The sequence below is a fragment of the Platichthys flesus genome, chromosome 1, assembly GCF_949316205.1.
Source record: "Platichthys flesus chromosome 1, fPlaFle2.1, whole genome shotgun sequence".
Lineage (NCBI taxonomy): Eukaryota > Metazoa > Chordata > Actinopteri > Pleuronectiformes > Pleuronectidae > Platichthys > Platichthys flesus.
In genome coordinates, this window is record NC_084945.1 from 16996894 (window position 1) to 17011733 (window position 14840).

At 42.3% G+C, this 14840-nt stretch overlaps 1 protein-coding gene across 3 annotated transcripts in view; it reads right to left on the minus strand.

Moving 5' to 3' along the window:
* The window catches only part of galnt2 (UDP-N-acetyl-alpha-D-galactosamine:polypeptide N-acetylgalactosaminyltransferase 2), a 47896-nt gene extending 34451 nt beyond the window's left edge, over positions 1-13445 (minus strand). The window contains exon 1 of one of the 3 annotated variants that reach the window (XM_062386969.1): positions 13050-13445. In XM_062386969.1, coding sequence (XP_062242953.1) covers positions 13050-13145 — 96 coding nt within the window. In that variant the 5' untranslated portion in view covers positions 13146-13445. The remainder of the gene's footprint in view (positions 1-13049) is intronic. The other 2 variants (XM_062386961.1, XM_062386977.1) reach the window with 2 other exon arrangements.
* Between the last annotated feature and the right edge of the window lie 1395 nt (positions 13446-14840).

Here is a 14840-nt window from a genome sequence, read left to right on the forward strand (position 1 = left end):
CCAGGCGGAATACAAATTCTCTGGTGCCACAATTTATCTCAATTCTGCCATTACAGCTCCGACAGTGAAATTTCATTTAGCTGCGTTCATACATTTTAATCAGTGAGCTGACAAGAACCATGGCCATCTTTTCTAGCTGTTTATGGCTACATATTGTGGTGCTGCTGCAGTTGCACACTCGTGGGTGATGGTTAACACGTGGGGTGGTATGGTGACCTGTGAGAACATCATACCCTGAGCAGGGACTGGACAATGAAACTGTCCTATATCTGCAAATAGAAAGAGTGATACAAAACCTAACATTCTGTGTCCTGTCACGTGAAAGATGTACCTGCGAATGTAAAGTGTATGACTTGGCAAGGTCTCCAACCTGGCAGGTCCAAATGACAGGCAGACCAGAGTGCGTATTTGCAACAACCCATTTCAAATAAATCAGGTGTTAGCTGGTTTAAGCTATTCTTAGCCCAGCTTAATGGGATGTGACACAATCACATCTACTCCTCCCCCACCTACGCAGAAATCGCAGATAAATCAAACTTACCTTTTAAGGCAAAAATGCAGAGAGCCACAAAAAAAAAAAGAAAAAAAAAAGAGGCCCTGCTGGCCCAAGAGCACATGATATTCTGTTACTCTCTCTGTATCTGTGGTTTCTAAAACCGTGGGTTAGGCCCAAAAGTGGGTCAGGGACCTGTTTCTGCAAGATCTGTACATGGCAGGAATATTGTGTTTCTGACAGTGTTTTCATAATTGGCTCCCTGGGTAAGCAACTGAATTCCTAGCCTACTTCAAAAGAACAACAAAAGAACAAACAGCATTAAACAAATAGCATGACAAAGCAAGTATGCACGGGAAGAGAGAAAAGTGTGCTTGTGAAGACAGGAAGACAAAAAAGCAAATACACAGGAGGAAATAGAAGGAAAGGTGCTGGGAGAGAAATTGCATTACCATATGGCCTGTTGGAGAGTTAACATAAATATGGCCTGAGTCAGGGGAAAACACATCGACACACGCATACACAAAAGTTGATCCTCGATTTTAGAACGAGCTAGAAGCAAAAGCACCTTCTCATTTCTCGTCTACAACCTTTGCCGGCTGAGATGTTATCCAGATGAATATAGAAAGCAGAGAACTGTTGTGTCAACCAAATATCTGCACAATACAACTTCAGTAAACTACAAGCCCAACTGTAGTGAAGACAGAGCTGGATGATGGAGAGGAACTCAGCTCTGCCACTGAACATTAGCCCAGTTGGATGAGTATTTTCAAACAAGGCAATAACACAACCTGTCCTACCGCCCATCAGTATTACTGACTCTTTGGCTGACAGTATAATGAAGTATGAAATGACCACTAGCCTGGTTCCTTTTACACAGTAGATAATGAGTTGGTGACATGGAGATGCTAACGGGGAGCAGACAAACACACAATTAACTTAATAACTTACACCATAACACACGGCCACTAATGGAAACTACACACTTCAGTCAGTTTTCTTTAGAAATAATGTCACTATTGTAAAAAAGTCCTCCTAAAATATGTTGTCGTTTATGACTGACAACAAAACTCGACTGAGCTTCAAATACTTGTTGGCAACACTAGTTCTCCTCAGAGGAACTGATGGGTACAGCTACTTATTTTGGAGTAACAAAGCATTTCCTACCATAGGTCACTGAACATGAAGTAATACAATTACAGTGCTGAGGCAGCAGAATTAGTCTGAAAGTGAAGAAACACATTACATAACATTACATGTCATTTAGTCCAAAGCCACTTACATTTTTAGTACACTCAACATTTTATGAGGGGCCATTTAGACCTCTTGCCAAGGTCACTTAGGCATGCAGATGGGAAAGAGTGGGATTCGGACCGGCAACCTTCTTGTTGCAGAGCACCCGCTCTATCCCCTAGGCCACGCTCTCCCCATTTCATATAAACCTCCGTGCTGGGTCTAGGTTCCAACGAAGGGTTAATGTTAAAAAGAGAGGTATACTTTACCATGAAGTTTAATTTGGAAATGCACTCGTCTATTTTCACAGAACGGCCAACCAAGGCTTCTGTCAGCAGAGGAACACACCATACAGTAGCAGTCTGTTTTTTAAAGCACAGTATTTCCTGACTATTTATTTTGGCAAATGGTCTGATTTTCAGTTTTTTTTTTCCATTAGGGTTTCAAAGACTCAAGAAGATGACTACTGCTGCTATTTAAGCTACCTTATTCTTTTACAGCTTTTTGAGCCATCCAGGTTCGACACAGCAACTTGACTTGAAGGACTGAGTGGAAAAACCCTTTGTGTTGCCAAATACTGTACTGAGTTGGCATATAAACACATGACAGTCTGAGATACAAACACAAAATTCTTAAATCTGATGACGTGTCCCTGAGAGGAGAAACAAGCCCACAGGAAAAGTTAGCTCGTGGTAGGACATGCTGTGGTTGTGCACACAAACACACAGACTCTTTTGTGTTTGCATAGCTATCCTTGTTAAGACACTGTTCCTTCCGACACACTAATACATACACCCAGCTTTTCCCCTTTTAGGACTTTGTATTGACATTCAATCATTGTGGACGGCTAAACCAAAACCGTGTACCTAACCGTAACCATAACCAATTCATTACTAACCACAATTCACATCTTACACTTAACTTTAACCAGGTCCTCAAAAATTGTGTTTGCATCAGTATGGCCAGGCTTCGGTCCCCATGAGGTGGATGTTTATGGTGCAATAAGTCCTGCGGATGTAACAAAACGTGTAAAAACACACACACACTGTATTCATTTCATCCACTTCTATCCATTGCATTGGGACTCTTACACTCGTACTCGTATAAGGCACAAGTTTGTTTGTCAGTCAGTTAGTCATTCTCCTCCTGTATATGAGGAAAAAAAAAATCAGTAGAGCCAGGTCAGCAACTCTGTTTCCTGAAACTCATTTCAACAAATTTTTCAGAAGACAAGTTACAAGCTTCTTCTTTACAAGTCTTGACCAATAAAATCATAAACCAAAAATGTGGATTTTGAACTTGGTGTATGTGTGTAGCATTGTGTTAATTCCAGTCCTGTATCAATGAGTTATGATGGTGGAGAAATCACAAGTAGCCTCAGTAGCAGGAGTCAGTGGAGTAGGTCCTTGTCAAATATGTAGATTATGGGCTTGAAATCAGTTCGATAGATCTATATTGCTTTGATAGAATCTGCAACTTCTTCCTCTTTCTTCCTGCAGAGCAGTTGTCAGTGTAAAATAGTGAAGAAGCAAGAAGGGGACTTTGCTTATTTAATCTCACAGGCAGATACCAGAGCTTAAAATTTACAATGAAAAACATTGAATAACAAAATAGGCTAAGGAGTCATACCAAGATTGAGCAGCCCCTAATCACATTAATGGACATTGATGATACAACTTTTGCAGGGACTTGCGAAAGCATAAAGAAAATGCAAATTTGAAACTAAGAGAATCACTTAAGGAAAGATGTGGAAGACAATCCACAAATAGCTGGTGTTGGCTGTGTTTTCTTTCTTACAGGATAGATGAACCAAATACCAGTTTGTTATCACATGGTCATGATGTGATGAAGGTTGAGAAGTTAACATCTCCCACCAGACGAGCATTTGATGGTACCCATCACTTTGGCACATGGCCAGACATTATTTGGAGATTTTTTCCATTTTGAAAATCACTTACGCTGCCGAGTTTCATCACCAATGGGAGTTTGCTATGCTGCAGTTACAACCATTCACTATAAAACACGCCTAATGGGACAGCCCCTTGTGTATACCTTCTCTCTACATGTTTACCGATTGATTCATTACGGGGGAGTCATCACTGCAAAGTGTTTTAGGATTATCTTTCATGAATCATGTATGAGATTATACTTAACATCTAAAATTATTTTGTGCACTAAATATTTGATGCCGGTACATTATAAAGTGATTTATTTTGATTTTTGAGATTATGTCAAAAACAAATATTCAGAAAGATCAGCAGCTCATTCAACATTGAGTACGATGAGCACAGTCAGCATCAGGATTCTTTGACAGATCCACACACGTCTGAGGAGGAGCCGGGTGGCCTGGATGACTCACTATTGTATCTGCTTTGTAAGTCTGCAGTAACAGACACAGGAAGTGGTGTGGATGTAGCAAAAATATTCTCTGCAGAGCTGATGCATATCTTGTCGAGCGTGTTTGTATTAATAATAGTATTATAGTAAAGATTAAAAGGCCAATGCCCCTATCTTTAATCGTAATGAGCCTGTTAACAGTGGCAGATAGCTTGACTTCCCCCCTGATTTTCACAAAGAAACAATAATTCAATTTCTGAAATCCGATAGTGGCCGCATGTTGCAATGATTGTGAAACTGTGACCAAAAAACAGCTAAAGAAATGCTTGAAGACTACAAATCACAAAACTGGACAATGTATCTGGGATACCCCAACTCGATTTTGTAATGTTAACGTTAGATATTTATTCAGAAAAAGAGGGAGCCTTTTGGTTTTGTCTGTATCTGTATTCTGAAACTAACAGATATAGAAACAAAAGACCATCTGTGCAGTGTAGCCATGGAAGTATGTGGGCAGTGGCAGTAACCATTTGCAATGCTCGTATCTCATTTTTTATGTAAAGGCAGCATAAATGAGCATTCAGCTGTATATTTTGTAAATAATACACATTACACTGATTCTATTAAATTCCAACGTGGCGTCGCGCTTGTGTAATCGGATTGAGAGGGATTTGGAAACCTTTCAATTTCACCGGCCACATCAAGTCAACAGTGTGGGAGCATTATGGTTATCGCTGTCATTTGAATAGTGACTTCATTGTCCTTGCCACAAACGGGACACAAGCAAAACACCATGACCACCTCCACTCCGTATCAGGCCTCTTTGAATATTTTAGGCAGATAACGGAAACACAGATTACTGCTGAACTGACTGCCATGTTCCGAGCATGTCAACTATAACACAGCTACAATAGTTTGTCTCTGTGACAAATTGAATAAACAGGGGCTGATCTGTTGAATGAAAAAATTGATCCCTGAAATGTTCCTGTCTCAGCGCTCGTCCCTTGGAACAATGGACAGCTTTATCCCTTTACTTCACTTTTCTATGAATGCATGGCATCTGCCAGGGAAGAAAATCATCATGAGAAGAAAATAATCCAGTTTACAGCACATGCACAGCATATTATTATGTTTAACCACAAAGAACCTACTGATGACCACGAGGGGTGGAATGAGTTAAATTATATCAAATAAGTAAAAACTGTTGTTTTCTTTGCCACAGATAGGCATGTGGCCATCATCCCTGAGAGCAGATGTCAGTTTTATCAATAGATATAAACTGCCATTTAAAAAAAATCGACCTAAACTATTTATCTTCATTCTTGGCAACGTCTCAGTCTATTTCCTGGTATGTCAACAGCTATCCGTCTGTTCAGCACGGCCGGTCAGTCATTTGGATTCAGGGCTGGTAGATCAGAACTAACTCCTTCTGACTGGAGGAGGTAAAAGCTCCCAGACTCCACACAGCTCACCATTCTCTAATTTGGATCCAGCCACACTCTCTTTCTACCCCAATCTCAAAATGTTTCACCTTTTCCATCGTTCTTTTTCACAATTACAGTAAAACGCTTTAATATGTTTGCTAAGCCCCACTATGGTTAGTTATCGCAGAGAGGCCTGTGGAGTTTTATGTTCTTCAAGCAAATGATTGCGCATTCAAGTGGAATTGGAAAAGTTGGAAAGTGTTTTCCCAACTGTGAAAAATGTCGATACAAGTCTGCAAAGACTTTGGTACACGCGTTGGCAATTTGACAATGTCATCCCTATATTAAGACAATCCGCTCTATATATTAGGTTTTAATGTGAACTTTTGTCATGTGCAAACTGTATATCCATAAATACAACACCGGACAAAGGACCGTCAGGAGCATGCACAGTCAGTAACACACACACACGCACACACGCACACACGCACGAACACGAACACGAACACGTCTGCCTCTCTCCTCGAACTCCCAGGCATTAAATTGTGTGACTCTAAAGAAACAGTTAAGCAATTACTTAAATGAGGATTTTCATTTAACTCATAAAATGACTTAGAACCTAAAAAACACAACTTCTTTGATATCTCTGTATCTTATCAGATCTAAATCAGATCAACATCTGCAGGAACTGAACATTAATTAAACCCGCACACACATAAGTTTCATACAAAAGCTATACATCAGTGAAGGAGTCCGTACCTGGGGATCTCCAGCATAATTCAAGCATTTAATTGATTCAGCGTCTGCTCTGTGGAACTGCATTTAGTTAGTTAGCAATAATGGATCTGCTTGCAGGCTGAAATTACAGCAAATTCTGGCTTTATAAACACATTGAACTGCTGAGGCCTCAAGTGGTTTAGCTAGATTTCTGTACCATAGTTACACGACACGTGTGAATGTGTGTGTGTACATACGTTTGCATATATAGTTCTGACGTTGCTGAAATGATTGAGGATCGGAGGTTTGCATCCACCTTGTTCTTAATGCCACACATAAAATAACAAGTCAAAGCGCACTCTAATCGACGTCGATAATGCAACATCTTCATCAGTCACTGAATCAACTTTTTCTACTTTTAAATCAGTGAAATGCTTGGAGCCAGTGAAGTCACATAATCTACAATGAGAGACAGATGTATTGATAACGCCAAAGTTTGAGACATGCACAGACCAGCAGAGACTGGCCGCCTGCAGCTTCAGATAACAGAGACTGTAACTTTCACTCATGAGTTCTGGACCCGGCAGCTATACAGACTCTCTGAATCCGTGCTGAGACGATGAATTTCCTGCTTCTCTTCTATCTTTGGTTTGCTGGAAGGAAAATTTCACCACTGAATCATCTACCACCAAGTAGAAACTATAATTCAATCCTCCAGCTAATAACAATGAGGAAAACTTGCAAGTCAGCACTGTGATCCACCTCTGGTGGAAAGTTGAGCGCCATGACAACATTGGACAATTGTGGCATGAATGTGTCAACCTCTTATATTTATTTTCTTTGTAAAATTTTAATTTATGGAAATTTGTCATTATAATTGTCCTAATCTACATATTGATGAGTCAAGTGACACATGATGAGCAGGATGTCTTGACTACATGCAACACACCTTGGCTTCGGGGGGGTAAACCACTCCATTAATTGCTTTGCTAAATCCAATTATCAGTTTATGTAATTAACGCTCTATCCAGGGGCGGATCTACTGGGGGTGCCAGCTGCCACGCCTCATAAGTGCCTTCACAACTTTAAAAGGTCAAAACTCTGATGTCAAATTGCAGGTGATTTGTGAAAGACACGATCCTCATTCCTGCGTTCTAACTTGAGCGGTTCACAGAATGCGTTGAAGAGCAGTCTGCAGGCTATACGATGAGGGGATGAGGCATAAGGGAGCAGACAAGCCAGACAGTCTTGGCAGCAGCTGTGAGAGAACACAGGGTTGGTTACATTTTTACCCAGTTTTCACCAGCCATACCTCTGTTTTTCTCCTTGCTCGAGCAGCATTCTTTGCCCCCTTTACCCTGTCTAGGCCAAACATGACGTAATATGTGTGTGTGTTTGGGTGTGTCTTGTAGAAAATCAGGACAGCCACGGATGTATGGTGGCAGGGTTGCTTTGTTTAGTAGCTCTAGGCTTGTGCTTTATGTTGTTTGAGGGATGGACTGAACCTGACTGAACCCAAATTGCCTGAAGCTACAAACATCTTCAAAACTGCTCAGTCGGCAAACATTCAAATTGGAGGTCATGCAGGTCCTGCAAGTGCAAGATTCAATAGCACAGAATTTAAAAAGCATCAAAATCGGTCACTCAAGTCGACGCCCAAGTCAGTTAATTTAAACCTCTGCATTCAAGAGTTTGCACCTCACTAACATAAGTTGATGATCTGTTATGGCTTCATTTCAAATTGAAGGATTAGTTTATCTTGAATACATGATTTGTTGATTTCTGAAGCCACCTGTAAACATTTTTATTGAATGCTTTAATGGTGCAATAATGGGATGGAATGTGACTTAAAATATCTTCAGTTGCAAGCAAATATTGGCAGTTTGCAGTTAAATGTAGATATGTATATAGTGTATATGTATTTCCAAAAACCCTTTTAGTCTCCATGCTGCTCTCCTCCAACCCCATGAATACTTATCCAGGTCTACCCCTGCAGCTTTGCTCAAACAGCTGATATCTTTCTTATTAAAGTGTTTGTTGGTTTAGTTCCAGCTTCCTCTATCTGCCATTTAGCTCTCCTCTCACGCCACTGATTAGAAGGAAAAGTAGACTCAACAGTGGGACGTCGGCTTTTCAAGAGCAGGCCGGAAAAGAGGGATTTTTCCCTCTGGGCTCCGTCCAACAAGGAAGACTTTAATGAGGCAGCAGGCTCATGTTTGCAACATTATCCTCCAGTGTACAACAATGCACTTACAGATATGTGCGTTTGTTCGGAGTCCAGTTGCTGGGTGTCTCCCAAAGTGTCCTGTCATTCTATACACCTACTCTGTAACGTGTATAGGAGATGAGAAACTTTACTTTCAGTGCATCAACTATCCATCTGTTAGTTACATTGCTTATCCTTTCAAGGTTGGAGGTGGAGGGGAGCTGGAACTAATCCCAGCTGACATTGGGAATATATACTGTAGGGTTTATGACAATCTATCTCAGAGGCGACATACAGATAAACAACCAAGCACTCTTACTGATGAGCAGTTTATCGCCAATTAACCGAAACAGATAGTCCACAAAACGGTAAATGGACTATTTATATTGCCCTTTTCTAGTCTTATCGATCACTCAGAGAGCTTTACAGTACAATTCACATTCACCCATACATACAGCCCATAGGTAGTTGGGAATCAAACCACCGACCAAGCTTCTTGCTATGAGGTAACCAATACACTGTGCCTCCCCATCCATCAACTACACATGTACACATACAACTATAAAATGTGTAAAGGAGCAGATTCTTCACAGTTATCATCATAGAAATGTAGAGATGCATTTCTGTTTTCCAACCGACGCCAACGGGTTAGAAATATGAATGATTATTAGAAACCATAATGTTTAAATATGACATTAAATATATAAAGTATCCATATTTCTATAATTGCAGACTTTATGGACTGTTCCCATCTTGAATTCTCTTATTTCACACTGTATATCAACGGAATTGAAGCCAGTGAGCCTGAATAAAGAACACTGTCTAACTGTGTGCACATTAATTAAAGGAAGAAACTTTCCACAGAAGCTGGTCCAAATTTAAGTCCAAGGGTACAAGAATGATTTTGTATAAAAGGATTGCACTTGACCGATGTAGACACGCTGTGACATTTCAGTCCTTGTTTTTACTGCCTTGTCAAAAAGAGCTGACAGGGAACATGTGAGAAATGGCAGCAGTCATTTCTGAACGGCGCAGTGTGATCCCTGGCAGGCACTGATACTGTGTTCAAAAAGTGCCTTTGAAGTGTCACACAGACAGAGCAACATTCTTCCAAATGGGATACTTTTCAACTGATAATGCTATTTGGTGAGAGCTTAGATCCAAAGAGCCACAGTGTCACGGCTGTGTGTGTGTACTTATTTCCCTGGCACAGACACTGTCCTTTAAGATTATTCAAAAGTGTATTAGCTGTATTAGCTGCCAGCAAATCTCAGCCCAAAGCAGCCGAACACTGAATTCATCACAATGCTCGTGAACAGAGACGACACGACGTGTGGCTTTGTGAGGTGTGACCCTGGATTAAAGCACTATCTGTGAACATGCTCCTTTTCTAATTGTCTTTGCGCCACTAAACATGCACACAAGTTACCATTATCTCCAGAATGCAAAAATGGATGAATGAACGTACAAACTTCACACTTTGAACATGAGGGGGAGTGTTTGTCCATAACTGGAAACCTACCAACTGTTACATCATTAGATTCAAATCGTTTCCAATTCACACATCTGTTGTCATGAGAAGAAACAAGATGAAAAACAAATGACGGGGTCAGCACAGAAAAACTGTTGCCGACATTATTTGGAATTGATAGCTATCGATTAAGCACTTAATCGATAGGCAACAAAAACAATAAATATTCCATAATCATTTAATTTATAGTAAATATTACAATTCTCCAATTCCAACATATTAAATATTAAGATTTGTTGTTTGTCGTAACACTGTATTCGCTCGGTGACACACAACTTGCAATGTAAAGAAGATGAATTCTCATTTGCTTGAGACCATTGTTAAAAAACATTATATTTGTTTTGAAATTGGTTTCATGGGGCCAGTTCCACCATCTTAAGTCCATCTCTGTTGAGCCCTGAGCATTTTGATAAAGTTCACTTAACTCCAGTCCAGCTACAAAAGTTTGTTTCACGACATCTGAGCGAAATCACTTAACGCCATGGTTCCTTGAAAGTAGAGTACGGTGAGATGGAAAAACAACACTTAACCTGAGCAGCAGCACCTTTGTTTGAACAGATCAAATCTCCCAGTGTGTAAAGACCCCACCCAGGTGCCACCAATCAACCCAGCTCCACATTAATGCTGCCTACAAATCAAGTCAAAAGAAAGTTACTTATCATGGATTGCCCCTTTGACCCTCTTAGCAACCACACACACACATACACACACACACACAAAAAGCTATCAGCCTAATGGAATAGTAACAGCTCTGCTGTGGTTGACTGAAGCAAAGCAAATAAAGCAAAGATAGGACAAGACAAGGAAACAGGTGGAATACACACAGGACCTTCACACACACCAACACATGCGCACACAACCAAATCTATAGGGGCAATAGAGGCAGAGTGCAAATGATACTACAGCAGAGGACTCCATGCAGACAAATAAACAGGACACACTGGACTACATTGACTCTGACAGGACACACTGACAGAGTTACAACAAGCACAAGGGTCCCCTTAACACAAAAGAGAACATGGAGTGTTTACACCAGCAACATGTCTTAGTCATGTGAGCGTACATGTGAACACCTGGAGGTTATTGAACTTCAATTTCACATGTGACATACTTTTACATGTGCAGGCCTGGTTTATTATGAATGGAATTCGTACCCTCTCATACATAAAGTGTGGCTGAGCAGCTACTATCATCATTACTACTTTAACACCTATTACAATACTATTACCACAACTTCTACTGACTTTTCCAGTTACCGCTGGTGCGACTAGATAAAACGAGTTGAAGGCATTGCTGTAAACCACCTACATGATCCAAATGGAAAACACCGATCTAAAAATAAACTGATGGACACTGTGTTGTCAAAGAATCCATTAACACATCCGGTGTAATAGCTACACACGGCTCATACTGCCTAACACAACAGTCATGCAATTCCTCCTCCCTTCATTAATGTTATATGGTTCTGTTTGTGTTGAAACTTGTTTAGGGATGTGCCGACTCAACTGAATGGTCATTTTGGAGGCTGCCGCTTGAGTTGCTGTTGAATTGTCCTGTGTCATATTGACAGGCTTTACTTACTCATGTGTCTTGTTTTATCCGATCTCAATCTAGAACCCAAAGATATTCTAAAAACGATCAATTCTATAAAGGAAAAGGCACACGTTGGAGGCTGGAGGCATCACATTTTTGCACATTGTTGCTTGAGAAATAACTTTAAAAAAACATAAATTGGTTATTGCCTGCGCCAGGGAGGTTAGGTTTTCCGCTAACAGGAAAACGAGACAACAAATTTCCACAAAACATGTTGGTAGGATGTGGTAGGACGAACCCATTGCATTTTGGTGTAGATCCGGATCAGGGGTTAGATCCAGGAATATTTTACCCTCTTTCTTTAACATTGTGAGATCAGGCGTGTTTAGGGAACTGAAATTTATGAGTGTGTAAAATTTGCTCGCTTGTTGCTCCTCAATATTGTATACTCATATGTATTTGCAATATGGTCAGGTGTGCTCTGTATTGTAAATCTTTAAGGTAATTGCTATGATGTCTGTTGTATAATGGGGGATTTGTACATGTGTACATGTTTATGTGGGTTTTATGGGCTGCAGCACTGGTGACAAGCCCAAGCACAATTTCTTCACTCTAAGGGACAATAAAGTTCATCTTGATCTTGTTGCAGCTTGATTGGATTTAAGGTAATCGACCAATTTATTGTTTCAACTGTAGTTTTTTAGTCCCTGATTATCGATTATCGCGAAACATGCAGCTGGATCCCTATAACAGCTTCAACAAATCATCTAGACATTATAGGAGGACTTCTTGCATGGCTGCTGAATCAGACTGCATTACTTTTAGCTCAGGAATAGATCGAATGACTGTAGGTGTGTTTTCCCACAGGAGTGCACTCCAACTGGATCCAGGTTCTTCTCACAGTACAACGTGATGAGCTTATGTAGCCAGCCACAGCATGTTGAATATCAGGGATTTAACCCGGCGCTTGTCTGCCTCCAAACTTCCTGATCCTGACTCAGTCCTGGGCAGCAGCAGCATCAGCCGCCGCTTGTGCTGACGTGCTCTATGGGCGAACCCCCCCACCCCATACCAAGCCTCCACCTCCCAACACCCCCCGGCCCTGTGAGCCAGGCCAGCAGCCTCACATGAACAACAATCACTCCGCTATACCTCCACCTTCACCCGGCTCTCACAGTAAACCGGCGCCGCCGCGGTTCAGTGGCTGACACGCTGCCCGGCGCCGACGTGCACCGGTCCCGCTGCCACGGGAAAGCAATCACCGGCACAGCGGGAGGTCCCCGCACGCCGACCCGGCCGGCCCCGCTCCCCCTGCTGCCCTTGTCCACACTCATCTCCCGCAAATCAATGCCTGCCCACTGATACTAGCAGGCCCTCTATCACACTCCTCACAGCATCGGTGCAGCCGCAACAAAAAAAACAGCGAGTCCCCGGTAAAAGAGGAGGAGAAGCGGCACTACAGCGCCGAATCACACCGCTCCATCTTCGCTTTGTCCTGGAAGGAAACGTCCGTCCGGGGCCGGGGACTGGAGCGTGTGGCCGGGGATAGACAGTCGAGCAACACGGGGAACCTACCTTTCGCCCCAGCGCTGTCCCCGAGTAGAAGTAGTAGGCTATCCCCAGCACCCACAGCACCGCAAAACACAACAATATCCTCGATTTCCTCCGCATGGCTGCCTTGTTTCGTTTTTCTCCCCCGTCCGCCCGTGTGTGCACTGTGGCTGCGCTCCGGCTCGGCTCTGCTCAGGCTGGAAGCGGCTCGTCCCGGTCGGCTGTGTCCGTGCAGGGCGCTTCGCCGTGCGGCTTCGGCAGGCTCTCTCAGTCGGTCAGGGGGAGCGGAGGCAGCAGGAAGCAGCCAACCACCATCAGCGAGGTTAGAGGGCAAAGGCGAGCCGACTCTAATCCAATCAAAGACCGGCTAACGCAGCCCTGGAGGAGGGCCCGAGCTGGCTCTTCTGGGTTGAGAGAGCCGTGCCGTGCGGTTCCGTGCTAGAGCCGAGCGCAGAGGGGCTGGCGGGGTGGGGGCAGTCCCTGTAGGAAATGTTAGTTGTACGATTTCAGTATCGAGTCTGTGCGAGCAGAGAGGAGGTCTGTGGTCATCATATGATTCCACTGGGTGCTGTGCAGCGGCCTGCACGTGCTGCGAGGAGACACCGGGGGCGCCAGAGTCACAGATTAAACCCACAGACTGTATATAAAGAGGTTCAACCGAGTTAAATCATAGACAACTCTGTATTTAGTTCCGCTGGTTCCTCTCTGACCTGATTTAACCATCAAACCATGATCAAACCAAAGTAGAAAGTTTAGTTTTACTTGCTCTTCCTTTTCTCTCTCTCTCTCTCTCTCTCTCTCTCTCTCTCTCTCTCTCTCTCGCTCTCTCTCTCTCTCTCTCTCTCTCTCAGGGACGTGCACAGACATATTGGGGGGGCAGGGGCTCAACTGAGAAAAAGGTTATTTCTAATTTATTAATAGATTTTGAATTTGACTGGAAAGCAAATAGCTCTGCAGTCTGAGAAAAAAAACGCAGTCAATACGCACTTTGTGCTGTTCCTCCCATGTGTGTCCCAGTAAAATTACACACACACACTTATTCATTACTACTTACGCTACGGTGGTCTGAGGAGACACTCAGCATGTTTATGTTACCCACAGTAGTGTTAGAGCATGGATGGATGGAAGTCAAGCTAATGTTTGTGAAGAGAGTGGAGGAGTGAGAGGCACAGAAACAGATGTGCAAATTTAGCCGTGCAGAGGTTTTTTATCTTTTGACCTTTGCCCTGGATGTCCTGAACAACTGTTACGAGGGCCTCAAATTACCCTGAAGAGGATCTGTTTGGCTTTCAAGAATTCACCTTCCAGAAACAGAGAGTAATGGCAAAAAGTCTGTCTACTGGCCTGTCAGCCACGTTGCAGGAGCAACAGACTGTTTAAATGGAGTAAACATGTGTTTAATCACATAAATGCACATTGTAAACATCTTGTATTGTGTCTATATTGCAGTTGTCAACATAAAACTTTGTAAATTAAAAAAAAGTCCATCCAAACTATTAGGAAGGATCATTGCAACATACCATGCGATCTTTTACACTTGGAAAAAATGCTTATGACATCCACAAGGGAATTTTATGTTTTAACAGGCATTTGTTTGTTTGTTTGTAAACAGGATTCCGAAAAGACTATTGTGACGGATCACCACAACATTTTGTTGAAGGATGCTTCACAGGTCAGGGAAGAAGTCACTGAGCTTTGGTATGGATCCAGATCTGGGAACATTTTTGCATCACTTTCTTAAACATTGAAAGTTAGGACGTTTTTTCAACACTTACCTGGATTTCTCAAAGAATAATTTGCGGATTATGAGGCAAT